Source organism: Dama dama, chromosome 25 (assembly GCF_033118175.1).
Source record: "Dama dama isolate Ldn47 chromosome 25, ASM3311817v1, whole genome shotgun sequence".
NCBI lineage: Eukaryota > Metazoa > Chordata > Mammalia > Artiodactyla > Cervidae > Dama > Dama dama.
The window spans coordinates 64,803,760-64,831,112 of NC_083705.1; the positions used below are offsets into that span (position 1 = coordinate 64,803,760).

The following is a 27,353-nucleotide window of genomic DNA, read 5'->3' on the forward strand; positions in this document are numbered from 1 at the left end:
CAAGGCCATTAAACTGATGAATGTATTTAATTCTGCTGGGCCTCACTGAGACATTTAGAAGCAGAAATCTGTGAAAAATGTGTAGATGGTAACCGTTAAAACCTGGATCTACTCTTTCTCTTGGGATATATTGGGAAATCAAGAGCAAAATTTTGAAGCAGCTCTACACTGAAATTTATGTGTTGGGTTAAATTCCTTGGGAATTCATCCCTATGTTGGTATTGTTACTAATAGTAGTCATAACTTTTTTTTTGCAAATAAAAAATATTATCATAATTTTCATGTGTTAGGTACCTGTGAGGATCCAGGAATTTTACATAATCACAAGTCTGTTAGGCAGGTGGGTTTATTTCTAATACATAATTTAGGAAACAAAAGCTCTGATGTCATATAGCTGAAAGAGAGCCAATCTGGGATTTAAACCCAGGTGTGTCTGACCCAGTTGGCGCTAGTGGTAAAGAACCCACCTACCAATGCAGGAGATGTAAGAGACGTGGGTTCAATCCCTGGGGTGGGAAGAGTCCCTAGAGAAAGAAATGGCAATCCACTTCAGTATTCTTTCCTGGAGAACCTTGCGGACAGAATCTCATGGACAGGCTGCAGTCCATAGGGTCACGCAGGGTCAGACATGGCTGAAGCAACTTAGCCTGCTCACAGCATGCGTGTGTCTGACCCCAGAGCTTGCACTTTGTTACTCTACCACAGTAGGTTGTACCTACAGGGCTGCAAGGCTCAAAGTAGGTAATTCTTCCTGATTTAGCAATGAGTTCAGGAAATTTCACACTTTGAAATTTAATTACAAATGGCAGTAATTTAGAACACAGATCCAAGTGAAGCTTGCATCAAGATTTCCTTTTTTATGGCACTTTCCACAATTTGTAATCATGTTTTATTTATAATTATGTATACATTTGTATGTTGTTTATTTCACATCTTCCCCCAGTGAAGGCCGGCATGTTGGCTTTTCGTTGCTTCTGAGATCTACATGTTTTACATTTTAATGTCTGTGAATTCAGAATGCAGCTTAAAATTGACGTTGTTTTTAAGTGTAATTGGCAGTGTTTTATTTTTCTCTTTGGAGGTCCTCTAAAATAATTATGCATTTTACAATGAACATTTTTTTTTTAGTGTTTGATTAAGTGTGATTTTTAAAATTAAATTAATTTATTTACTTGGCTGTTTTGGGTCTTAGTCTTACATAATCACTGGCCCACGAGACCTTTGTTGCATCACGTGTGATCTTTTGTTGTGGTACATGGGCTCTGGAGCACGAGGGCTCAGTAGTTGTGGCATTGGGGCTTAGTTCCTCTGCAGCATGCAAGATCTAGTTCCCTGACCAGGGATCGAACCTGTCTCCCTGAATTGCAAGGCCGATTCATAACCACTGGACCGCCAGGGAAGTCCCAAGCATGTGTTTTAATTAGCTGCTCTATGCTTAATACATAGTACAGTGCCTGGTCCTATAAAAAGTACTCACATTTGCTGAATGAAGAGTGAGTGAATGAATGAAGGTGAAACTTTAAACCTTGCCTGAAGGTACTTGGATTTCTGGATGAAGTCTCCTGCCTATATGAAGTTCATTGTCCACTCTTGTATTCTCATTATGTCTGACTTGAGATTTGTGAAATGGTCAATATACTCAGCTTGGAACAATGGCCCATAAAGATGGGACTGGAGGACTCCTCAGCTTAAAAGTTCCTGTAGGAGGAGGGGGCAAAAGGAGAAAGGGGTGGCAGCGGATAAGATGGTTGGACGGCATCACTAGCTCAGTGGACATGAATCTGGGCAAATTCTGGGAGAGAGTGGAGGACAGAGGAGCCTGGCATGCTGCAGTCCGCGCGGTGGCAGAAAGCTGGATGTGACTGAAAAACAAAAACGAAGAGGTGTCTCACTTGCTGAAGCCATTGCCTGGTAGAAAGTACTCACAGGAAAACTCACCCGAGTCTCCCTCTGAGCGGGGTTTGATGCCTTTCTCCAATGACCAGAAACCGACTCTATTGTTGGCTGGCAATTAGGCGGCAGGGGGTCAGATGCATGCTTGTGCTTTGATTGGTTTGTGCTGTAGTAGTGGTTTAGTTGCTAAATTGTGCTGAGCACTGAAGAACTGATGCTTTTGAACTGTGGTGTTGGAGAAGACTCTTGAGAGTTCCTTGGACTGCAAGGAGATCCAACCAGTCCTTCCTAAAGGAGATCAGTCCTGTATGTTCATTGGAAGGACTGATGCTGAAGCTGAAACTCCAATACTTTGGCCACCTGATGCGAAGAAACGACTTATTTAAAAAGACCCTGATGCTGGGAATGATTGAAGGTGGGAGGAGAAGGGGAATGACAGAGGACGAAATGGTTGGATGGCATCATCAACTCAATGGACATGAGTTTGAGTAAGCTCCGGGAGTTGGTGATGGGCAGGGAAGCCTGGCATGCTGCAGTCCATGGGGTGGCAAAGAGTTGGACATGACTGAGTGAGTGAACTGAACTTGAGACCTCGTGGACTGTAGCCCACCAGGCTCCTCTGTCCATGGGATTTCCCAGGCAAAAGTACTGGAGTGAGTTGCCATTTCCTTCTGCAGGGGATCCTCTCAACCCAGGGATCAAACCCCGGTCTCTTGCATTGCAGGCAGGTTCTTTACCGACTGAGCTTCCAGGAAAGCCCCTCATTTGTGCTACTTGATGACAAGTCTCAGTGAACCTCCTTCACTCAAGGGGATTCCTTAAGACACCTACTGTCTTGAGGCTGAAATTCAGCCCCAGAGGCTGAAAGACTGCAGTTTACTTCGGGGCCTCGAGAGAGCCAAGGTGATGCCTGCCAAAGCCAGGATGAATGCCATCAGCCATCTGTGGAAATCTGCCCAGAAAGTAACTCTTCCCAAGAGAGATTCTTGTATTAATAAATGAGCTGCTGATGAAATGACGATGGTGCCTAAAATACCATTAGGGAAGCTGCGATTTCAATGTAACTAATGAAAGATAAACGGTGACATAGTGAATTTCATCTCTGTCCTGAGGTCATGTGTTGACAGAGGATTCTTGGGACTGATACTTAGATCCCGAGCAAGGAGGATGAGAAAATACTGCGATTTGACCTTTCATCCTGGCACAGAGGAGAATGAGGGCTAGTCTAAATACTGTCTTTGTTCATGGTTAGGACAGAAAACAGTTGCTTGCCTATACCCAGAGGCTGACTAAGAAACTATCCCGTAAACCAACTTTAACTTCCTGTGTTTTTTGTGTATGTGTTTCTTTTTTAAAAACATTTATTTATTGATTGGGCAGCATGCAGGATCTTCAATCTTTGTTGCAGCATGCCAATTCTTAGTTGGGGCATATAGGATCTAGTTCTCTGACCAGAGATGGAACCCCAGTACCCTGCATTGGGAGGTGGAGTCTTAGCCACTGGACCACCAGGGAAGTCTCTAGTGCTTTGTTTACCAAACAGTATTTAGGTCTAAGTGCTGTCTCTCTGTTAACTCCCCACATGGAATGAAATCACTGCTCGGTTGCTCAATCGTGTCCAACTCTTTGTGGCCCCATGGACTGTAGCCTACCAGGCTCCTCTGTCCATAGAATTTTCCCGACAAGAATACTGGAGTGGGTTGCCATTTCCTTCTCCAGGGGATTTTCCCAACCTGGGGAACGAACCCGTGTCTTTTTCGTCTCCTGCATTGCAGGCGGATTCTCTACCACTGAGCTACCTGGGAAGCTATGTATGGAGGCCCCTTCCCTAATGTTGGCTATTGAAGTGAATCTCCCAAGTTCAGGTACCAAACTGACATCCAAATTAGCAGTAGGTATCAATACCAAATTAGCATGCTGGCTTTCAGCTGGGTCTCATGTGAGAGTAATTAGCAAGATCTTGGTAGGAAGGGTCCCCTGGTTCCCAATTTATCCTTGGATGACCTGACTGGATTTGAGTTCCTGAAACTTGAACTTTAAGGACTAAAACCTGGATTCAACATGTCCAACCTTAAATGTCCTGCCATTTATTTATCTTGACAAGAGAAATCACACCTACTAGACTTCTCAGATCACGTTGGCTGTGATTCCCCATCATGTCTTTACAGCAAGGATGATCAAGATCTTTAGTCACAGAGAATAAATAACCTTGGTTTATTTGTAAGTACAGCTCTGTGAGTGCAAGTAATTTATGGACATCATTTGCTATTTGCATATGAAGTAGGCTTGTTTTTTATGGGGAGAAAATGGCTCCATTGGCTTACAATTAGCCTACCTGACAATCACAATTAGTCACAAGCCTGGCAGTTAATCGAGCACACAAAAGTTGTTTAGACAAAGATGGACTGAATGTCTTGTGCAACTGATTCAGAGCTGTGGCTTCTCTGTTTTCTGTTTTGATATGGTTTAAAGTTACTCACTGTTCAAAGAAATGATTCAAATATCTCTGTTGACTTCAAGCTTACTGTTGGGAAGTGTCTAGAATTAAATGAACCTCAGCGGTTGTGTTGCAACCCAGCTGTTCAAATGCATTGATAGGTTGATAAGCATGAATGGGAGACATGGTTCAACTGTATAGTGTGTAAACAGTATTGCCCTAACAACACAGGGCTTTGGAAGAGAGGAGAGGCCAAGGCAGAGAGCGTCTAGAAGGAAAACTTGAATTCAAGTATAGGTTTTAATTTTTATTCCGTTTATGGTTCATAATACATGCAAATTGGACACGTAAACATGTGAACTTCTGGTCCTCCAAAAGACTTTTCATCTGAAAGCCTGTTGGATGATGAATTGGTCCCCCAGGAGCTAGAAGATCATTCTGAAAGAGCCTGTGAGCTGAACAGATTGCTGGGATGTTTAGGATCGGCAGGCGACAACTCTGGAAGCAGAGTGTCACCCGCGTTTTAATGGTAAGGAGCTGCTGTCTGTGAGCTTGCACGTGTCTTAGAACATCATCTCTTATACCTGTGTGCAAAAATTCCTAAACAAGTTCAAAGTGGTGTTCTGATGAACCTGTGAGAAACATGTTTATCTACTAATTTTTGGATAGTGCATAAGGCTATATGTTATTTCAAATTTAAAATTAAAAAGGAGTTGCATCTTTAGGCTTTTCCGCACCTTGTCACCTAAACTGTGGCTTCTTGTAGAAATACAGGCTCCATCTTTTGGGATAATGCTTGTTGTTCTGTTGCTAAGTTGTGTCCGGCTCCTTGTAACCCCATGGATTGCAGCACATTGGGCATTCAAGCCAGGCTCCTCTGTCCTTCACTCTCTCCTGGACTTTGCTCAAACTCATGTCCACTGAGTCAGTGATGCTATCCAACCATCTCATCCTCTGTCACCCCTTTCTCCTCCTGCCCGCAGTCTTTCCCAGCCTCAGGGTCTTTGCCATTGAGTCACCTCTTTGCTTCAGGTGGCCAAAGTATTGGAGTTTCAGGTTCAGCATCAATCCTTCCAATGAATACTCAGGGTTGATTTCCTTTCGGATTAATTGGTTTGATCTCCTTGCTGTCTAAGGGACTCTCAAGCAGCTTGCCTGATGAGAAAAACCCACTCAGGGTGCTTTGGTGACTGCATTCTCCTAGACCCATAAGCTTTTGTTGGTGATGAGAATTTATTAAGGCAGGCTTCTTTAAAATGACACTCTGCCACTTACCCTGTCCCCTACCACCTTCTATGGGCCCAGAAATGTGGTCACAGACTGTGAGCTACAAGGATGAGGAATGAGCTTCCCTTAGCCTAGGACTCAACTCAGCAGCTTTGGATTAGGCAGATGTATAAAGAGGTGTTTGGAGCCTCTTCCACTGATGATTAATGTCAGAAAAAAATTGAGGTTTCTCCAGAACTCTGTTGCCAACATTGACCCATGCTTCCTCAGGGCTTGATTGCTGTATCTTTTATGCACCCCTAGCATCCTGGATGATTCTGGCCAGCCTTGTAGCTCATGTCTTCCACTGCAAAACACAGAAACATTGTCTCTGTTTTTCCTAAACTCTCTGCCACCAGCCACCCTCCTTCCCCTGGCCCCACCATTCTGACGCATCTCTCCCAAGGTCAGCATCTTCCAGCCAAGCCCTTGAACTTGTTGGCCTGAAAACGCTTATTATTTAAGACCAAGTACAAGCACCACCTTCTCTGAGAAGCCTCCCTGACACTTTAGGAGGAGGTGGGGACTCCCTTCCCTGGGTCCTCCCAGCACTTTGATGTGCGAGCTCTCATCACATCACTGCAGTGAGATGGCATTTGTCTGCTGTGAGTTCCCAGATGACTAGATGTTGCTTCCTCCATCTCTAATAGCCTTCCCTTAACCCAGCACCCGGTACTTGTTGTTGTTCAGTTGCTAAGTCATGTCTGACTCTTTGTGACCCCATGGACCTCAGCTTGCCAGGGTCAGAACCTGGTACTAATACACCCTAGTTTATGCTTTTGCAATAAATTGAATTAATTAAATGTTCACATGTCGGAATATTTTTCCTGTTCTTCACTTTTCCGTGCTTCACTACCAAATCACAAAAATGAAAATTGCTGATAACATCACGAGTATAATGAATGAATTGGATTCTTTCTTGGCACTAGTTACCTTTTAGAAGTATGTTAAGTTTTTTGGAAGTTTCTATACATTTGGGGTGTTGGTTCTGTTTACCCCCCCGATGTATGATATTAACAGAATTACCTTAATGATGCTGCAGTGTATTATGTAAGTAATTACACATTTTCTGTTTAGTGTGCTCATTTGACGGTTTATTAAGTAATACCTTCATCACCTAAAATAATCAATGACAGAGATTCCCAAACTGCTTAAGGTACAGAATTTAGCCTCTATATTTAATCTTAGTCTACAACTATTACTGTAGTGATGCTATATTGTCATTAGATTATTGTAATGTAATAATTGACTCTGTTCAGAATAACCCATAAGCTCTCTGGATTTAGAAAAGTAAAACCAGGTATCCGTTTCATTGTATAATAAACAGAAATGCTTGTCAATGAAAAAACTTGAAATAATTCTGTATATATTGACTCAGGCATCATGATGCCTGCCCCACCCCTCTTTTTTTTTGGCTTTTCTCAAAGATGAAGAATGCTTAGTACCTACTTTCAAGCGTACCATGGACATGAATTCCAGACTCAACAGATTTTGTTTTTCTTTCTTTCCCTAAAATTAAACTGGGATTTGCCAACCTTTAGAAAAAAACACCTGAAAGATTTATGAGAGTCCTCTTGGCCTAAATTCATTTAATTGCAAACCTAGTTTTGAAATGGGGGCAAGTTTTCTCCCTGCTGCTGAAATATGCATCATTCATGTTTTCCACTTACGTCCTGATGCTAGGGATTACTGTTGCTCACTGACTTTCCTCGGCTTGCTAGGTTTCTCTAAACAGTGATTCTTGAGGGGGTGGGAGGTAGAGACTGGTTGGGGAGAGAGGGCACCTCCTTCCACTGCTGAGAAACTCCCCCGGAGGGGCCGTTGTTCCTCAGGGAGTACACAATGGAAGCCAAGCCAAGAAAGGAACCTTTGCTCTCAGATTCCTTTTGAAGGCTAAAAAGATGTCGGTGTTGTTATTCTTCGGCAAAATAGCCAAGCTGGTTTCAGGGTTCTCTTAATCAGGTCTAGGCGTGTTCGGCCCTGTGAGCACCTTTCACGTGCACAGACCAAAACAGTTTCCTTGGAACTTGGGGAGGTGAATGGCTGTAGGTCACAGCAGTCCCCAACCTTTTTGGCACCTGGGACAGATTTAGTGGAAGACAGTTTTTCCATGGCCTGGGGTAGGGGGAATGGCTTTGGGATGAGTCAAGCTCATTACATTTATTGTGCACCTTATTTCTATTTTTATCATATCAGCTCCACCTTAGATCATCAGACATTAGATCCTGGGGGTTGGGGACCCTTGTTTTAGGATGTAACTGTGGGGAGTGGGCAAGTACTGCTTGTTAATGCCTAGGTGGAGGCTCCCAATCCTGAAGGAGTCACAGCTTGACATGGCCACGTAGTCACTACACCATCTCTAGACCCCAGGAGAATGTGACTCGAAGTGCAGAATCCACCCATTCCACAAGTATCGGTTGACCACCTACCCTGTGCCCGCCACTGGGCTCCACAACACTTTTGGGCCTCGTGGAGTTGAGCTGAAACCCGTGCTTCCTATCAATTTTTGCATGACTCAAATAATGAGAGAAAGGAAAGATCTAGAGTTACAGGGATCCTACGTTCCTAACGCAAGTGAAAACCTTGTGATGTTTGTAAATTATGATCATGTCATCAAATGCTTTCCTTTGAGACAGTGTTCTCAGGCTGGGCCACCACTGTAATCACAAAGGGAGCTTTTGGGAAACAAACCTCTACACAAGAGGGGTCAGAGTTTCTGGGGAGACAAAGGAATCAGCGTTTTAAAGCCTCCAGGTGATTCTGATGAGCATCAGCTCTGAGCATCGTGGTTCTTTGTGATGAATAAGGGAGGTTTTGGGACTTCAGCCCCGTGTCATATACAATGGGGCTTCCCAGGTGGCTCAGTTGGTAAAGAATCCGCCTGCAATGCAAGAGACTCAGGTTGAATCCCTGGGTCTGGAAGATCCCCTAGAAAAAGAAATGGCAACCCACTCCAGTATTCTTGACTGGGAAGTCCCATGGTCATGGATAAAGTGAATGATGACATTATATATGTATTTTTTTTAGCAAGTGAGTGAAAACCACTTGAATTATATGGCCTCTGTTGCCCAAGGGGACTTGGAATTGCACAAGAGTGGTATTCCTGATTTTGGACTAAAACCTCTGTAGGATTGGAGGAAGAAAGAATACATGGGCATGTGAAGGCTAAGCCTTTAAAAATTTTTTTGAAAATGTTTTATTTTGTATTAGGGTATAGCCAATTAACAAACAATGTTGTGATAGTCTCAGGTGGACAGCAAAGGGACTCAGCTGTGTATATCCATGTATCCATTCTCTCCCAAACTCCCCTCCCATCCAGGCTTCCACATAACATTGAGCAGAGTTCCCTGTGCTGGACAGTAGGTCCTTGTTTGTTATCTATTTTAAATATATGTGTGGGTACACCTCCATCCCATAAAGTCTCACTAAATCTTGGTCAGGTTCAGACATTTGGGGTGTAGAAAATGGACTCTAAGTTCGGTTCAGTTCAATTCAGTTGCTCAGTCATGCCTGACTCTTTGCGACCCCATGGACTGCAGCACGCCAGGCCTCCCTGTCCATCACCAACTCCCAGAGTTTACTCAAACTCATGTCCATTGAGTTGGTGTTAGAGTTTGGATTATGGAATGCTGGGGGGAGAGGAGGTAAGGTGGTGATGGGGACACACCTCTAAGCAGGTTTTGGGTTGGTTTGGGTGAAAAATCCACATACAGTGACGGGTTAAGGAGGGGTCTTCTATATGCTTGGAAAGAATGATGGGTAAGGGAGTTGGTAAATGGGGAGATTTAGGGGCCCTGAAAACTCCAGCAATAATAGATAAGATTCCAGAACTTACTCTCAGGTGGAAAGAAAATTGATGGGACTTTCTCTGTTGAAGTGCTAGCTAGCTCTTTGCGATGGAGGGGGAGTGCAACTCTTTTTAAATAAAGGAGGGCTTCCCTGGAGCATCTGCTGGGAGTGGATTAGTCATCGTGGAGTGTCTCTCCCTCCCAGGAACCACTCTGCTCAAGTGCTCTTAATGCGGGAAGGAGGTGTCGCACTTCCTCTGCAGCTGTGGCCCTTCACCTGGAGAAGTGACATAAAAGGGGAGGAAGGACATTAAGATGCCAGAAGCGCAGTGGGGAGTGGAGCCTTGCTCCCTTGCGGTTCTTCCAGCCAATTATTAATCTTCCAGCAGGTTCGGATGGTCCAGGAGGCATCGTCACAGAGCAGCCTCTCCCAGCGAGGAAGCCGGGCCCTGTGGGTTACGGTGAAAATGCTGGGAGGCAGAAAAGGGAGGCTTTTCTTTGTTGGAAGACATGGAAATTGGGTTAACTTGGAGAGGGCCCTTTCATTTGTAGAAATGAGAAGCAGAACTGCTTCCGTCTGTTTCTGTAATTCAGCACGTTTGAATGGGATGTTGGCTAAGTGAGGTTAGTTATAGTGGCTGTGAATTGAGGGGGAGCCATAATCCATACTAATGATGGAGTTCCGTGCAGTGGTTTCTGCTGAAGTCATAACAACGTGCAAGACCCAGGAGCTTATTGACTGAATTCTGCAGCTGCCACGGACTCACATGGAGCTAGAATAATTTGCACCAGTCCTTAATTACATGAGAGTGACTTGTGAATGATAAACTTGGTTAATCATCCCCTGATTAGATAGCAATTGAGGCTCTGCTAAGTGCTAGGCGCTGTTCTGGGTACTGGAGATGGTGCGGAAATGAAAATAGAAAACGTCCCTCCCTGCGGAGCTGCTCCTCTTGTAGGAATGATGAGATTCAGGTGATGTTTATTTTATTTTACCCTTTAGGAGATAGGAAGGATCAGCTTGAATACATGGCACACAAGTGAGTGAAACCAGCCTGACCCATTTGGATCTCTCCCTTCAACAAAGAAAAATAAATACTTATTTTACCAGTAACTAGGCATTTTATTTTATTTTTTAAATTGGAGTTTAATTGCTTTACAATGTTCTGCTAGTTCCTACTGTACAACGAAGTGAATCAGCTATTGTTGTTGTTGTTCAGTTGCTAAGTCATGTCTGACTCTTTGTGACCCGTTGAACTGCAGCACGCCAGGTTTCCTTGTCCTTCACTATCTCCTGGAATTTTGCTCGAATTTATGTCCATTGAGTTGATGATGCTATCTAACCATCTCATCCTCTGCTGCCCCTTCTCCTTTTGCCTTCAGTCTTCCCCAGCATCAGGGTCTTTTCCAATAAGTTGGCTCTTCACATCAGGTGGCCAAAGTATTGGAGCTTCAGTTTCAGCATCAGTCCTTCTAATGAACAGTCAGAGTTGATTTCCTTTAGGATTGACTGGTTTGATTTCCTTGCTGTCCAAGGGACTATCATCAAAGGAATCAGCTCTCTGTCTACATAAATTCCTTCCCTCTTGGGCCTCCCTCCCACCCCATTTTACTTAGACATACACTTTGGGTAATTTTCCCTTCTGCTCATGGGTTTGCCCTGATTCATCTACAGTTGGGGAAAATGGTATAAAGGGAAGCTAACTGGCCTAAGATGATCAAACAATGTCCTTGGCCTCTTCAGCTTTGCTTCATCAGGTGATTATCTCTGGGCTTGAGACTGATATTGAGAGCCAAAGTGGAATGGGTATCAGAGGTATTTACCCTGGTAATTTAAGATAAGGAGTTTCAGTTGTAATTCATAGACTCCTCGTTATTTACAATACTCTCCAGTGGGGATTTAAATCTATGTTGTACTCTCTCCTGCTATGTTTGTTACATTGCTATAAGCATGGGCTTCCTTGGTGGCTAAACTGGTAAAGAATCTTCCTGCAGTGCAGGAGACCTGGGTTTGATCCCTGGGTTGGGAATATCCCCTGGAGAAGGGAAAGGCTACCCATTCTAGTATTCTGACCTGGAGAATTCCATCGACTTTATAGTCCATGCAGTCACAAAGAGTTGGACATGACTGAGCGACTTTACATATGCATAAAAGAACAAAACACCCAAATACAAAATGAAAATATATTCATTAAAAAATATGCAACAGACTTTCATTGAAACATCTCTTACTCAGATTCGGATGGGCAACAAGGCTAATCGTGTCGTTTAGAAAAGCATTTTTTTCAACATGACATATAGATATATATAAAGGCTGTAGAAAGGATAGGTTATGGACCTGGTGTGAACAGTGTGACATGGATAAAGGTGAAATTGTCCATGAGTTTGGGGATGCATGGAGCCCAGCCTATTGGCTACCCAGGCAGGGAGCTTCAGTCCTAGGCACTTCTGGATGTGAGGATCCAGTGGGGAGTTAACCTTTTGCTGAGACACAGGAACTGGACAATTTAATCTTTGCAGATACCTTTCAAGTTTGAACTTTTATCTCCATTTTATAAACAAGAGTAAGGTTTCTCATTTCAGCCTCATCCTCTGCTGCCCTCTTCTCCTTTTGCCTTCAATCTTTCCCAGCATCAAGGTCTATTCTGAGTTGGGTGAGATGGTTAGATAGCATCGCTGACTCAGTGGACATGAATTGGAGCAAACTTCAGTTTATAGTGGAGGACAGAGGAGCCTGGCATGCTGCAGTCCCTGGGGTCACAAAGAATGGGACATGACTTAGCAACTGAATAACAACAAAGTTTCTCCTGGAGTTGGGGATTATAACCTGAAGCCAAAATGAAATGGATGTAGTTCACACACTGCTTATGTAGATGAACATGTAGACCTGGGCTTTGGTTCTTTAAAGGCAAAGCTTAGTATATTAAAAAAAAATTAGAGGATGGATTTGTCATGAGAAAAAGTTAAAGAGTTTTATTATGAAGACACATGGCATTGGGTCTTTGTTGGGATTCACATTTTAAAATCTCAAGTCTTACCCCAGACCTCTCCTGATCTGATAAAAAGACCCCAAGAACCCAAACCAAACAAACAAAAAACCCCACCCTTTAGTCTCTTGTCTGTGTTACCTTTTTTTTTTAACAGCACACATTGTTGGGTTTTTTTTTCTTTAAATTTCTCTATTTAACTCCATCAGAATCTTCATTGTGTCATGTGGGATCTTTCATTACTGCATACGGACTCTCTAGTTGTGGCCTGAGGGCTCAGTAGTTGCCCTGTGGCATGTGGGATCTTAGTTCCTGGACCAGGGATTGAACCTGAGTCCCCTGCATTTCAAGGCAGATTCTTAACCACGGGACCACCAGGGAAGTCCCTGTGTTAATTTTTGAATCAGTGAGAAGTAATGCAAATATTCAGAGATGGAATGGAACTTAGCTGTCACACAGTCCTACACCTCGATTTTGGAGTTGCAGAACCTGAAGTCTGGAAGGGTTGAAAGACATATGCAAGGTCGTACAATTAGGGGCCACCCTGGGGCTGGACCCCAGTCTGGTACCAGTGCTCGTTTGTGTACTGACGTTGCTCTACCTTGAAATCAGCACTTGTTTCTTGGGAGGGAGTACATCACTCCCTCTTTCATTTCAAAATGGTAGTAACATTCTTTGTCACAAGTTACAGAAATATTACAGAAATATTTTATTTTTCATTCTGCAAACCTTAGCTTGCTTATCATTAAATTTTTTTTATTGGAGTATAATTGATTTGCAATGTTGTGTTAGTTTTTTTTTCCATACAACAAAGTGAATCAGTTATACACATACATATGTCTATTCTTTTTTAAATTCTTTTCCCATATAGGTCATTATAGAGTATTGAGTTAGAGTTTCCTGTGCTGTACAATAGGTCCTTCTTAGCTATCTGTTTTCTATATAGTGGTGTGTATATGTCAACCCCAAATCTTCCAATTTATCCCCCCAGTGACAATAAGTTTGTCCTCTACATCTGTGACTCCATTTCTGCTTTGCAAGTAAGTTGCTTAGCATCATCTTCTTAGATTCTACATATAGGTGATGTCATCATATTTGTCTTTCTCTGTCTGACTTATCGCCCTCGCAGTGACAGTCTCTAGGTCTATCCATGCTGCTGCAAATGACATTACTTCATTCTTTTTTGTAGCTGAGTAATATTCCATTGTATATATGTACTACATCTTTTTTATTCATTCATCTGTTGATGAACATATAACTTGCTTTCAGGTGTTGGCCATTGCAAAACCGTGGTGCCATGAACAAACTGCTTGTATTGTTATGAGTTAGAGCTTTTTCCAGATATATGCCCAGGAGTGGGATTGCTGGATCATACGGCAGCTCTGTTTTTAGCTTTTTAAAGGACCTTCATACTGTTCTCTATAGTGGTTGTATCAATTTACATTCCCACCAGAAGTACAGGAGAGTTCCCTTTTCTCCACATCCTAGCATTTATTGTTTATAGATTTTTTGATGATGGCCATTCTAATGGGTGTGAGGTGATACTTCATTGTAGTTTTGCTTTTGTAGAAATATTTTAAATATTGCTCTAGATTTCCTTGAACATTGAATAGGCTTCTGAACACATCCTCCCCACCTCTATCAGTTGGAGCTTGCTCATGCAGAGAAGACAATTTTAATGTGACCCTTTAAAAAAAATAATGCCATAGTTCACCTCTCGCCTTTGTCATCCTGTTTCCAAGACATTCCAAAGGCCAACAGGACAAACCACCTCCAACTAATCATCTGATTTCTTGTTCCTGCAGTTCCTTGGCAGCCAGAAAGCTGCAGGTTCAAGTTTAGGGACTGACAACACACTGATCCAATCACCAAATATTTATTTGACACTGTTGACTTTCTGTGGTAGTGAAAAAAAAAAAATCCCCCATTGTACCAGGATACCTTAGTATAAGGCACAGAAACTTGAGATTGATAAACACTGTCCTCTTTCATCTACATGGCACTAGGGTTTATTTCACATTACTTAGCATTAGGAGATAGGCTAGTTATGTAAGAACATATTCAATGCTTAACATGCTTTTAAATATAGTGCTGAAAACACTTACTTTAAAAACACATTGATAATTTGGTTTTATATATAAAACTGCTTTAGAAGTTTTTCCCTGTGATATTTAAGTAAAAATAAAATAACTAGTGTTTAATCTTTCCTTTCCTCCACTAGAATATGTTCTTTTTTTCTGTTGGAATCTTGTAAAATCAGATCATAGAATAGTGTGTTGCCATGGCAGAATCCTATAGAAATTTCTATATTCTTTGGAAGCCTTCAGTTGGTTTACATCCTGACTTTACTGGCTCTTTTTTTTTTTTATTTTTTATGTTTTTTATTTTTTTATTAGTTGGAGGCTAATTACTTCACAACATTTCAGTGGGTTTTGTCATACATTGATATGAATCAGCCATAGAGTTACATGTATTCCCCATCCCGATCCCCCCTCCCACCTCCCTCTCCACCCGATTCCTCTGGGTCTTCCCAGTGCACCAGGCCCGAGCACTTGTCTCATGCATCCCACCTGGGCTGGTGATCTGTTTCACCATAGATAGTATACATGCTGTTCTTTTGAAATATCCCACCCTCGCCTTCTCCCACAGAGTTCAAAAGTCTGTTCTGTATTTCTGTGTCTCTTTTTCTGTTTTGCATATGGGGTTATCGTTACCATCTTTCTAAATTCCATATATATGTGTTAGTATGCTGTAATGTTCTTTATCTTTCTGGCTTACTTCACTCTGTATAAGGGGCTCCAGTTTCATCCATCTCATTAGGACTGGTTCAAATGAATTCTTTTTAATGGCTGAGTAATATTCCATGGTGTATATATACCACAGCTTCCTTATCCATTCGTCTGCTGATGGGTATCTAGGTTGCTTCCATGTCCTGGCTATTATAAACAGTGCTGCGATGAACATTGGGGTGCACGTGTCTCTTTCAGATCTGGTTTCCTCAGTGTGTATGCCCAGAAGTGGGATTGCTGGGTCATAGACAGAAATATAGATCAATGGAACAGAATAGAAAGCCCAGAGATAAATCCACGAACCTATGGACACCTTATCTTTGACAAAGGAGGCAAGGATATACAATGGAAAAAAGACAACCTCTTTAACAAGTGGTGCTGGGAAAACTGGTCAACCACTTGTAAAAGAATGAAACTAGAACACTTTCTAACACCATACACAAAAATAAACTCAAAATGGATTAAAGATCTAAATGTAAGACCAGAAACTATAAAACTCCTAGAGGAGAACATAGGCAAAACACTCTCCGACATAAATCACAGCAAGATCCTCTATGACCCACCTCCCAGAATATTGGAAATAAAAGCAAAACTAAACAAATGGGACCTAATGAAACTTAAAAGCTTTTGCACTACAAAGGAAACTATAAGTAAGGTGAAAAGACAGCCCTCAGATTGGGAGAAAATAATAGCAAATGAAGCAACAGACAAAGGATTAATCTCAAAAATATACAAGCAACTCCTGCAGCTCAATTCCAGAAAAATAAATGACCCAATCAAAAAATGGGCCAAAGAACAGACATTTCTCCAAAGAAGACATACAGATGGCTAACAAACACATGAAAAGATGCTCAACTTCACTCATTATCAGAGAAATGCAAATCAAAACCACAATGAGGTACCATTACACGCCAGTCAGGATGGCTGCTATCCAAAAGTCTACAAGCAATAAATGCTGGAGAGGGTGTGGAGAAAAGGGAACCCTCTTACACTGTTGGTGGGAATGCAAACTAGTACAGCCGCTATGGAAAACAGTGTGGAGATTTCTTTAAAAACTGGAAATAGAACTGCCATATGACCCGGCTCTTTTGTTTTTAAATGTGTTTTTGGCTGCCCAGCATTTGCCATCTAGTTGATTTGTTGCTGTGGCCTTGGCTCCCCTGGTTGCCCACTGTACCTTCATGCTGCTGGAGACATGTAGTATAAACCCAGAAAGATCACCTTAAGAAAAGTCTTTTATTCCTCCCTGCCTAGAATGTGGAAAACAGTCAGAGAACAGACAGTTTCCTGGTTTTAGCCATAGTTGAAAAGAGATTTAAATTAACTTCTATATGATGTTTATGGAATGTGCATTTTTGGTTAAGACTAGTGTCAGTTCTTTTCTTTAGGGAAATGGCAAGAAGATAGGTAGATTGTTTTTTGAAACCTTAATTGTGGCCTGAACCCTCACCCCCACCCCCAACTAATTTGTCTCTCAAGCAGTTCCTTCAGTTTTGGACAAATGAACATAAATTGCATATGTCTAGTGATAGTCTTTCAATAACCCTGAAATTCCCAACTTTTTCCTCTTTACTTTTTAGTAATTCTACTGTATCTTAAAAAATTCTCCTTAAACTCTAAATTTTCCTCTCTCTAATAGTAACCACCTCTTTTTACTTTATAGTCAAGTTTCTAGAAAGAGTAATTTATTTTTAGAACCTTTATGTTTCTCTTTTCCCAATCATTCTTTTCTGTGGTTTTGCATCCAGTTGTTTTCTGTCCAAATAGTGAAATTATTCTAAAAGAATTACTCTGTTGCCTCATGCTGCATAACAAATCATACCAGAACTTAATGGCTTAAATATCTGATCTCAATTATCTATTATCTCTTAATAGCTATCTATTGTCTCTCTTGAGTCTGTGGGAGGCTGGGCTCAGCTGGATGGTTCTTCTGTATCACATGTCACTGACTAGGCTGCAGTCATCTGTAGGCTTGACTAGATTGGAATGTCCAAGATAGTTTTCAAATTGGTGCTCAAGTGTCAGTTAGAACCGTGCTCCACAACTTTTTTGGCACCAGGGACCGATTTTGTGGAAGACAATTTTTCCACAGACTGAGGAGTGGGGGGATGGTTTCAGGATGATTCAAGTGCATTACATTTATTGTGCACTTGAAAGTGAAATTGTTAGTCACTCAGTTGTGTCCGATTCATTCCAATCCCATGGACTGTAGCCCTCCAGGCTCCTCTGTCCATGGGGCTTCCCAGGCAAGAGTACTGGAGTGGGTTGTCATTTCATTCTCTAGGGTATCTTCTCGACCCAGGGATCAAACCCAAATCTCCTGCATTGCAGGCAGATTATTTACCACCTGAGCCAACAAAGGTCCGTCTAGTCAAGGCTATGGTTTTTCCAGTGGTCATGTATGGATGTGAGAGTTGAACTATAAAGAAAGCTGAGCGCTGAAGAATTGATGCTTTTGAACTGTGGTGTTGGAGAAAACTCTTGAGAGTCCCTTGGACTGCAAGGAGACCCAACCAGTCCATCCTAAAGGAGATCGGTCCTGGGTGTTCATTGGAAGGACTCATGTTGAAGCTGAAACTCCAATACTTTGGTTACCTGATGCGAAGAGCTGACTCATTTGAAAAGACCCTGGTGCTGAGAAAGATTGAGGGCAGGAGGAGAAGGGGACGACAGGGGATGAGATGGTTGGATGGCATCACTGACTCGATGGACATGGGTTTGGGTGGACTCCGGGAGTTGGTGATGGACAGGGAGGCATGGCGTGCTGCGGTTCATGGGGTCGCAAAGAGTTGGACATGACTGAGTGACTGAACGGAACTGAACTGAGCCAACCAGGGAAGCCCTATTATTTCTACTCTAATGCTGCTGCTGATCTGACAGCAGGTACTGGCCTGCAGCCCAGAGGTTTGGGACCCCTGAACTAGGAGATCTGTTGAGCTGTTGACCAGAATGCCTTGGTTTTTCCCCATTTGGTCTCCCCGTGTGATTTGGACATTTCATAGCATGGAAGCTGGGCTCTGAGGGAGTATTCGCAAATGCAAAGGCAGAAGCTGAAGGTCTCTGCAGGACTGGCCTAGGAAGTTTTACATTCTCACTTCTTTCCATATTTTTGGGGATGAAAACTGGTCACAGGTCCAGCCAGATTCAAGAACAGGGGATAGATAGAGAGACCACCTCTTGATCAATTAGTGGCACAATAACATTGCAGAAGAGCTATGGAATGCTGAAGCCATCTTGTAAATGCAATTGCAAGGAAGATCTGGCCCATAATGTCTGTTATGCTATATTGAGAACCGGTGTCTGTCTCTGCAGTATGAATTCCCCTTGGGCTCCAGATGCACAGTCCCAGGGGCCTGTCCATCCCAGGCTCTGCAAACACATCTACCTGCCTGGCTTTCCTGTCTCCAGACTTGCATCACTTCAATCCACTTTTTACACTGCTGTCACAATGACTGATGTTTTGATGCAGCATGGACAGCTAAACATCTCTTCTGATTTGAAGCTCATCAGTGATCCTCCATGGACTTCAGATAATGTTTATACTTTCTTCCATGGCTCGTAAGATATTTTATGATTTGACTTCTCTCTCATTTCCTATTATGTTTTCCTAGTTCAAGTTCAGCCATCCTGGCTGCCTGGTACTTTCCAGAGTTTCTATGCTTTCTTATTGCCTTTTGGCCTTTGAATCTGCAGAAATGCCCCTGTCCCAGGTAGTGTGGTCAAGTCTCCTTCAACTCTAGGCTTAAGTCAACTCTTCCTGAAACTTTGTTTTTTTTTTTTTTTTTTTTTTACCTTCCACCCCTCCTCAGCACTAGGCTAGAGGGGGATCCTCCCTTTGGTTCCTTCTCTGAAGACCCATGAATGCCCCTGCATAAATCTCACGCCCCTGTATCAACCATAATGCCAGCCTGTCCTATTTACATTTTCTGCTCATATTCTGTAAACCAGGCTGTTAGTTTTCTAAGGTCACTGGGTAGTGTTTGCCTCTATAGTGCTCATACATATTTGGGGTTTGAGTGATAGTTGCTCAGTCACGCCTGACTCTTTGCAACCCCATAGACTGTAGCCTGCCAGGCTCCTCTGTTCATGGAATTCTCCAGGCAAGATTACTGGAGTGGGTTGGGTTTAACAACTGTTAAAAGCAAGAAGGACTCAGAGCTACTGGTTAGCATTAAAGATAATGCACTTACTTAAGATTAATTGGAAGTTGAATATTGACTGATGGTGAAATGGTTGAATAGTTATCTATATTGTTAAATATTTTACAGCTATTAAGCAAGTTACAATAGTCTGTATTAAACTAAAAAGAAGTCTATGATGTATTGTTAAGGTAAAAATGCGTGAAAAACATTTATAGTATAATATAAATAGAAATCTGTATATATGTTTGTATATGTTTGTATGAACAGAGCACATATGGAAAGATATGCTTCAAACTGCAACATTGGTGACAGTACAGTCAACAGGTAAAAAGTAAGCAATGCTATTCAGAAATTAATTTCAAGACCAGATATGAACTTTTAGACAAGCAAGAAACATAGGGAATAATGTAGAAGAATATGTATTACTTTAGTGGCCTAGGGAATGTTTACAAAAATAGAGATTTTTTAGATTTTGCTATGTGTCTTATATATAAGGTCTTTTGAATGCTTATATATGTATGAAATTAAGTCTGTAAAGATTTAGAACAAAATGTTAACAGTAATATTATCTGGTTGGCAGGTGACTTTTGCTTCTTCTTTTGGCTTATCTGTGTTACATAATTTCAAAACAATGAGCACATCTTATTTCCATAGTAGAAATAACATTATTTCTAAAAGTAGAAGATAGTGCATAAAAAGTGGTACCAGTAAGCTGTGTGTTATCTGAATACCTAAGACTTGAAAAAGCAATGGTAGTATGAAGTTACAAAATGAATTACAGAGTGAATGCATTTGACAACAGTAGTTGTCATATCCCATTTTTCTTCCCTTCTTGTAGCAAAGACTGAAGGAAGAGAAGGAAGCCAAGCGGGCTCGTCTGGATGGGAGACATGACTACTTGTTTGGGATTGTAGCTTCCTGTGTGGACCTAAACAAAACTGAAGTGGAGGATGCCATTCTTGAGGGGAATCAGGTGCGATGCATTTGAGTTCTCACTGACTTGATTATGGAGGGCACAGCTCATGTTGTCCTACGGCAGGGTCTGTGCTGGGCCTTAGGGAAGGGTGTCTGTTTCAACATGGACAGGACCCCATCCTGACTTGGTACAGGTGATGGCAGAATGAGCTTGGGGCTCTCCAGCTCTCCATGTTAAACTCATCATTTGAGTTCCATGATTCTGACAGAGATGTCTGTGTCTCTCTACATCTAGTGAAGTTGGACTTGGGCGCCATTTTGGAATCTAGATTAGAGAACAGAATCTCCTCTCAGCTGCCAATTTATCTTTGTTTTTTCAGTTTATTCTGTTCTGTCCTGGGAGATTGAATCGTGCCATAGCTCCCTGGCTTTGATTTTGGTTTGGCAGCTGAATCTGGTTTCTTTTGTTTCTGACCTTGACTTCCATATTCTGCCATATAGCCAGCCAGTTGGCAGACCTTTAGATGTATACAGAACCTCATGGATGGGACTAAGTTGCTAGATGGTGGAGCATTCCAGAATCATATGTATTCTCATCATGGTGGTTTTCCAAGTTTATTGGAATTTAATGTTACTGTTTTATAGTGTGTTAGACTGCATTTTGAAAGGTGTGGTCTCTCTTTCTGATCTATAATTGGGTGAAAAATTAAAATATATTTATATCTGCCTTTATATCAGCACTTTAAGAAATTAGCCAATATTAAGGGACAATCTCTTTTCAGATATGTTTATGTAGCAAATACTTTTATGATTCATCAAATCCTTCTTTGAATTTAGCCTTTACTATGTTAAGATGTTTATTCTTTTGTGGTTTTTTGTTATAAGAAATATGCTCTATATGGTTTGCATAAACTGAAGTCTTACCCGAGTAAGAAAGATGATAGTAAATGCTGATTTAAACCTGGTTTCTGATTCAGAACAAAGCCATTACCTTGCCTTTCCTTTTTCCCAGATTGAAAGAATCGATCAGCTTTTTGCTGCTGGAGGCCTTCGTCACCTCATGTTTTACTATCAGGATGTGGAGGAAGTGGAAACAGGTATTTAAAGTTGATGTCACATAACCCAGAAATGTGTTGTTAGATTTACCCAAGGACAGCATGAAGCAGAGGCCACTGTGAGCACTTTTATCCCGGGTGATGGGACAGGTGTGGAGCGGGGGGTGAGGCCCAGTGGGACAGGTCCTGTTTTTACCTCAAGCAAAGGACAGATAATGGTGGCTCTGTAGCCTGGTTGTTCTGACTTCAGTTGGGATATTTTATTTTCCTTTTCAGACTGTGCTGGTAGCTGGAGAATGATAAAATAAGTTACATTTTGAGATTTCCTTTCCTTACATGTTAGTTCCTTCTGTACCATTATGTTCTAGAACTTCCATTGGGCATCTGCTTCTTCTCTATTTCTTTTGAACATAGGAATGATTGCCAAGACGCATAATGGGAGTTTTTTTTTAAGTTAAATATCACATCATGTTTATCTGACTGTGACTCAAATGAATAATATTGAATGGCAAGTTTAGTCATTTTCACTTAAGATAAACTTGCAAATCTCTATATGGATTCTATTGATATATCCCCTTCTACTTTTATGTGAATTAATATAATTTTAAAGCCAAACTAGGGACATAAATATATTATGATTATATTAAAATGTCATATGCAATCCCTTTGTGACCTTTTTGATGAAAGAGAAGATAGTTGTTGCTCCTGGCATAGAATATGACCATGCTTTTTTGTTTAAAAACTGAGGAAATTGTGCATGCATAAGTGACTGGCATTTCCCCCAAATTATCTGTTTTATATTTTGTGGTCAGAAAGGGCATTGTATTTTGAATAAAAAAAATCAAAACAAGACAGAAATTCTGAGTCCTGTCCCAGATTGCAAAGCATATGCTCAGTTAAGTTAACTGAGTGAGTGTTAGGTTTACCCATGAACTATGCACGGGGTGAAGCTGGCCTTTGTGTCAACCTTACATCGAACACAGAGGGCTCAGGGGATGTAAACAGAAGTGCAAGCTTGTTTTTGTTTCCTGCTCTCCCTTGAAACCTTTTCAGGAGGAGCAGCTTTTCTTCTGAATTTAAATTGCAATTCAGACAACCCTATGAACTTTGCTGGATATTTTTGGATAAAAATACAGAGTGAAGTAAGCCAGAAAGAGAAAGACAAATACATATTAATGCATATATGTGGAATCTGGAAAAATGGTACAGGTTAACCTATTTTCAGGGCAGGAATAGAGACGCAGATGTAGGGATGGACCCATGGACATGGGGAGGGGAAGGATGAACTGGGAGACTGGGACTGACCTATAGGCACTGCCACGTGTGGAATAGACAGCTGGTGGGAACCCGCCGTCTAGCACAGGGAGCTCAGCTAGGTGGTCTGTGATGACCTAGAGGGGTGGGATGGGGGGATGGGGGGGTGGGGGGGTGGGTGGGTGGCAGGGAGGCTCAAGAGGGAGGCGGCATATGTATGCATATAACTGATTCACTTCATTGTACAACAAAAACCAACACATCATTGTAAAGCAACTATAAGCCAATTAAAAAAAAAGAATAAAAGTTCCCATGGTTGCTTCCACTTAGAAACACAGCCTCAATTCAGAAAGTAAAAATATCTAGTTGATCAAAACTAGTTGATCTAAAGTTAAATCTCCACTCTTGGCCCTCCCCCTTGCCTTTTATCTCACCAACCCTTGCAGCAGAGGCCTCTGAGGGTCAGTATCTGCAGTGGGAGAGGAGCAGATGGTCTCCTGTTCTCCTTCAACTCACCCTTCCACCCCCTATCCACATCCTGTTAACCACAGTTTCTGAGTGTGTCAGGGCAGAGATAAGAGGGAAGAGGGAGCAGCAAAGTGTTTACTTGGCTGGCACCTGTCGTGAGCAAGCTGACCTGGAATTCTCTGGGCCTTGCTCAGATGAGAGGTCAGAGGAACAGAAAGATGAAGTTAACTTGCTCCAGGCCAATGGCTAGGACGTGCAGCCGGAGGTGGAAACCCCGGGAGACTGACTGTGGAGCCCACATCAGCCATCACTTTGCTGTCCTGCCTCCCCTGCGCCTTCCTGACTCCGGTGATCTGAAGGGCCAGCTGGACCAGAACAACAGGACGTAGAGGTTCTGTAGTCAGAACTGGGTTTGGATCTTGGCTCTCTTGGTGTGTGACTTGATGCGGGTCACAGCTGTCCTCAGGGCTGCAAGCAGTTTTGAAAATGTAGACATGGTACCAACCGGGGCTTCCCAGGTGGTGCTAGTGGTGAAGAATCCGCCTGCTAATGTAGGAGACATAACAGCCGTGGGTTTGATCCCTGGGTCAGGAAGATCATGGCATGGCAACCCACTCCAGTATTCTTGCCTGGCAAATCCCATGGAGAGAGGAGCCTGGCGGGCTATGGTCCATGGAGTGGCAAAGACTCAGACATGGACTGAAGTGACTTAGCCCGCATGCATGGTACTGAGCAGAGGCCCTGACACATAAAATTTGCCAATAGATACTGTCTCCTCCCTTACCCTTTCTCACTGGCCCCATGAAGGATGACTTGCAGCTCTAGCAAGAATTTGCTCTGGACTGAACTCTCTAATTCCTATTTCTTCCATTTCTGTTTTTCCCTGGAGCACCAATTTTGAAGTGAACTTGTGGTCTGGAATGAAGCAGATTCTTCTATTTACTTTTTATTCTTTATTTTTTATTGAAGTATAGTTGGTTTACAATATTAGATTAGTTTCAGGTATGCAATGCAGAGATTCGATATTTTTGTCTGTCACAAAATGATCACTAAATAAAGCAGATCCTTTGAGGTTCCTTTAGGGTTCAGGCTAGAGGTGGTCCAAGGGATGGAGCTTGTAGCGCACCAGGATGAGTCAACATGACAATATTTTAACAAGGAAGCCTCATTCTACGAGGTGACCATGTGGACATAGTATAGCATTTGTGGGACTAAAATCCTTTGCATTTGTAGGGCAACTTGGCTCTCCAGGAGGAGTAAATTCTGTTTCTGGAAAGATGAAAAAACCCAAGGTGTTCGTGACTGAGGGAAAAGATGTTGCTCTTACTGGGGTGTGTGTGTTCTTCATCAGGACCAACCCTGCCAGAGCCATCACCCCTGAGAACATCCATCGGGTAAGAAGCAGCAGCAATCCTTTATTCCGAATTATCAAAGATCACAAAAACTCTACCCCCAAGATACCTTCCCATGAAGACTACCACTGTATTCGTTAAATATTTAAAACTGCTTTCACAGAAATATTTTAAATGCACTTAAAGCAAGCAGTTAAGAGGACAGTTCCTTTAAATCTGTTGAATAAGAGGAATTAATATTCAGTTTATTACTGAACATTGATATAACATTGTATGTATCTGTGTGCATGTAAAACAGGGAGTTTTTTTCTTTTATAAAGAATTTCCTAAACACCATACTCCCCCTGCAGGGGGCCCAGGTTCAATCCCTGGTCAGGGAACTAGATCCCACATGCCATAATTAAGAATTGGCAAGCCACAACTTGAAATCCTGAGTGCCACAGCTAAGACTCAGTGCAGCCAAATAAATAAATGAATATTAGAAAAGAATTTCTTGTACATCATTTACTTAATGGCAAATTTCATACATTTAAATTAAGATTTATTAAAGCAGATATACCCTTGAACAGCACAAGTTCGAGCTGCTCAGGCTGGTTTATACATGGATATTTTTTTGTTAGAAATACTACAGTATTGTATGGTCCATGGCTGAATCTGAGGATGCGGAACCAGGGATAAGGAAGTTCGGATACGGAGGGCCAAGTATATGTTATAGTTGGATTTTCTGATTGCATGGAGGGTGGGTGCTCATAGCTCCCACATTGCTCAAGGGTCAACTGTGTAACTTTACTTTTTTGTGTAGAATAAAGAGCATCTGTACAAGTCTCCTCTGCCCTCAACGGGGGCCTTGTCTGCTTGTAGCAGATTAACTGGTAAACATCTGGTGTCCTATTTATTTCATGCTTTTATTTCAATGATTGCAATTTAGTATAAAGCTTATGTCTTAACTAGGGGTCAGAATAATAATTTACTGAATTGACAGGAGACCCAGTTTCCATCCCTGGGTCAGGAATGGGAGAAAATGGCAACACACTCCAATATTCTTGCTTGGGAAATCCCATGGACAGAGGAGCCTGGTGGGCTACAGTCCCTGGGGTCGCAGAGAGTCAAACATGACTGAGTGACTAAGCACAGCATGGCATGTTTATTTATTTGGCTGCACCGGGTCTTAGTTGTGGCATGTGGGATCTAGTTCTCTGACTGGGGATCAAACTTGGGAGCATGGAGTCTTAGCCACTGGACCACCAGGGAAGCCCCTGCTTTACTCATTTGGCAGGTCTTCATTTATGAATGACAGTAGCTAGGTTGCAGTTGAAGATACTTTTTTTTTTTTTTTTCTGATACTTTTTACGATAAAGGTTTTTCGCCTTTGATTTGCAGGAGGTGAGCTTCAACATGCTTGACACTGCAGACGGGGGTCTGCTCAACAGCATGAGACGTTTGCTGTCTGACATCTTTATTCCTGCTCTCAGAGCCACGAGGCATGGCTGGGGCGAGCTCAAGGGCCTTCCGGAAGCCTCCAGCCTTCAGCAGGAGTTCCTGGGCTCCCTGGAAGGCTTCGTGAGCATCCTAGCCAGCGCGCAGGAGAGTTTGAAGGAGAAGGTAAGAACAACTGTGTTATTCCTTCAAAAAGTATCTGATAGTGAACAAATCAACACCTAGGTGTGTAAAACTCCTCTTAGAGGGTCTTGATTCCACTACTTTGCAAATCTTGAAAATATATTGTGCGTGCTTTATTGTCCCCTGAAGATGTGGTGGTGACTAGATTTAAATTCCTGTCATTTGGAGCAATGAGTGCTTTGTGGGTTCTTTAGAAATATTGGCCATGGTGGAGAGTTTTACTCTGTCATGTCAGATGTTGGACTGCAAGAAGAGTATGAAGTGCTTCTGGTATTGCTTTGCAACTTAGAAGGAGAAATTTGGAGCCAGAGTGTGGTATGTGTTTTGGGGGTGGTAGTGGTGGTAGTGGGGGAGGTTGGGGGATGATGATGGCAGGGATGGGAGGAAATTTTGAAGAGGCAGGAGGAGAGAGGAATGGATATATCTGAAGACAGTAGGTTGGGTCCTGTGGTCCAGCCAGTGATCAAAAGGGCCATTAAGAGTAAGTTTGGCAGGGACTTTCCTGGTGGTCCAGTGGATAAGACTCCATGTGCCCAATGCAGGGGGCCTGGATTCAATCCCTTGTCAGGGAACTGAAAGTGTTAATCCCTTAGTCATGTCTGACTCTTTGCAGCCCCACGGACTTTAGCCTGCCAGGCTCCTCTGTCCATGGAATTCTCCAGGCAAGAATATTGGAGTGGGTTGCCTTTTCCTTCTCCAGGGGATCTTCCAGACCTAGAGATCGAACCTGGGTCTCTTGTGTTGGCAGATGGATTCTTTACTGTCTGAGCCATCAGTGAAGCAGAGATTACTTGATTTTTAAAGACATAATAAGGAGGAAGGATACTGGAGTGAGTAGCCATTTCTTTCTCTGGAGGATCTTCCTGACCCAGATATGGAACCCAGGTCTCCTTCATTGTAGGCAGATCCTTTACTGTCTGAGCCATTGGTGAAGCCCCGCTGTCAGGGGACTTAGCTCCCATATACTACAACTAAGCCTATGTGCTGCAACTACAGACGCCTGCGTGTCACAACGAAGACCCAGCACAACCACACACACACACATACACATACACACACACGCACACAAAGAATAACTTTGGCCTTTGTGGGATTTGGCGTTGATAATATTTGTGCCACCTACAGTGAGCCTGTGTTAGTGCTGCCTCGGGGTAGAAGGTGGGGTAGATGCTTTTGCGTGGTGAATGCAAAACCATGACAGATGACAGCCCAGATCAGGCATGAGTGGGAGATACAGAAATGGATCCCGTGAGACCAACGACAAGGTAGTGCTCACTGCTCTCCAGGGAATACTGAGACCCGTTGGGACCCATCGGGATGTTGGCAGGGAGGCAGACAGTAGGCTTTCTAAATGATGTGGGATGAGGGAGTTGAGTAAATGATAGCC

The 27,353-nt window shown here is 42.5% G+C and overlaps 1 protein-coding gene across 1 annotated transcript in view; it reads left to right on the top strand.

The window, feature by feature from the left end:
• DNAH5 (dynein axonemal heavy chain 5) overlaps positions 1-27,353 on the top strand; it is a 314,041-nt gene that overhangs the window by 48,357 nt on the left and 238,331 nt on the right. Inside the window, exons 2-5 of the mRNA XM_061129706.1 lie at positions 20,141-20,275; positions 21,230-21,314; positions 24,228-24,388; positions 25,727-25,948. Of these exons, the coding sequence (XP_060985689.1) occupies positions 20,141-20,275; positions 21,230-21,314; positions 24,228-24,388; positions 25,727-25,948 (603 nt within the window). The remainder of the gene's footprint in view (positions 1-20,140; positions 20,276-21,229; positions 21,315-24,227; positions 24,389-25,726; positions 25,949-27,353) is intronic.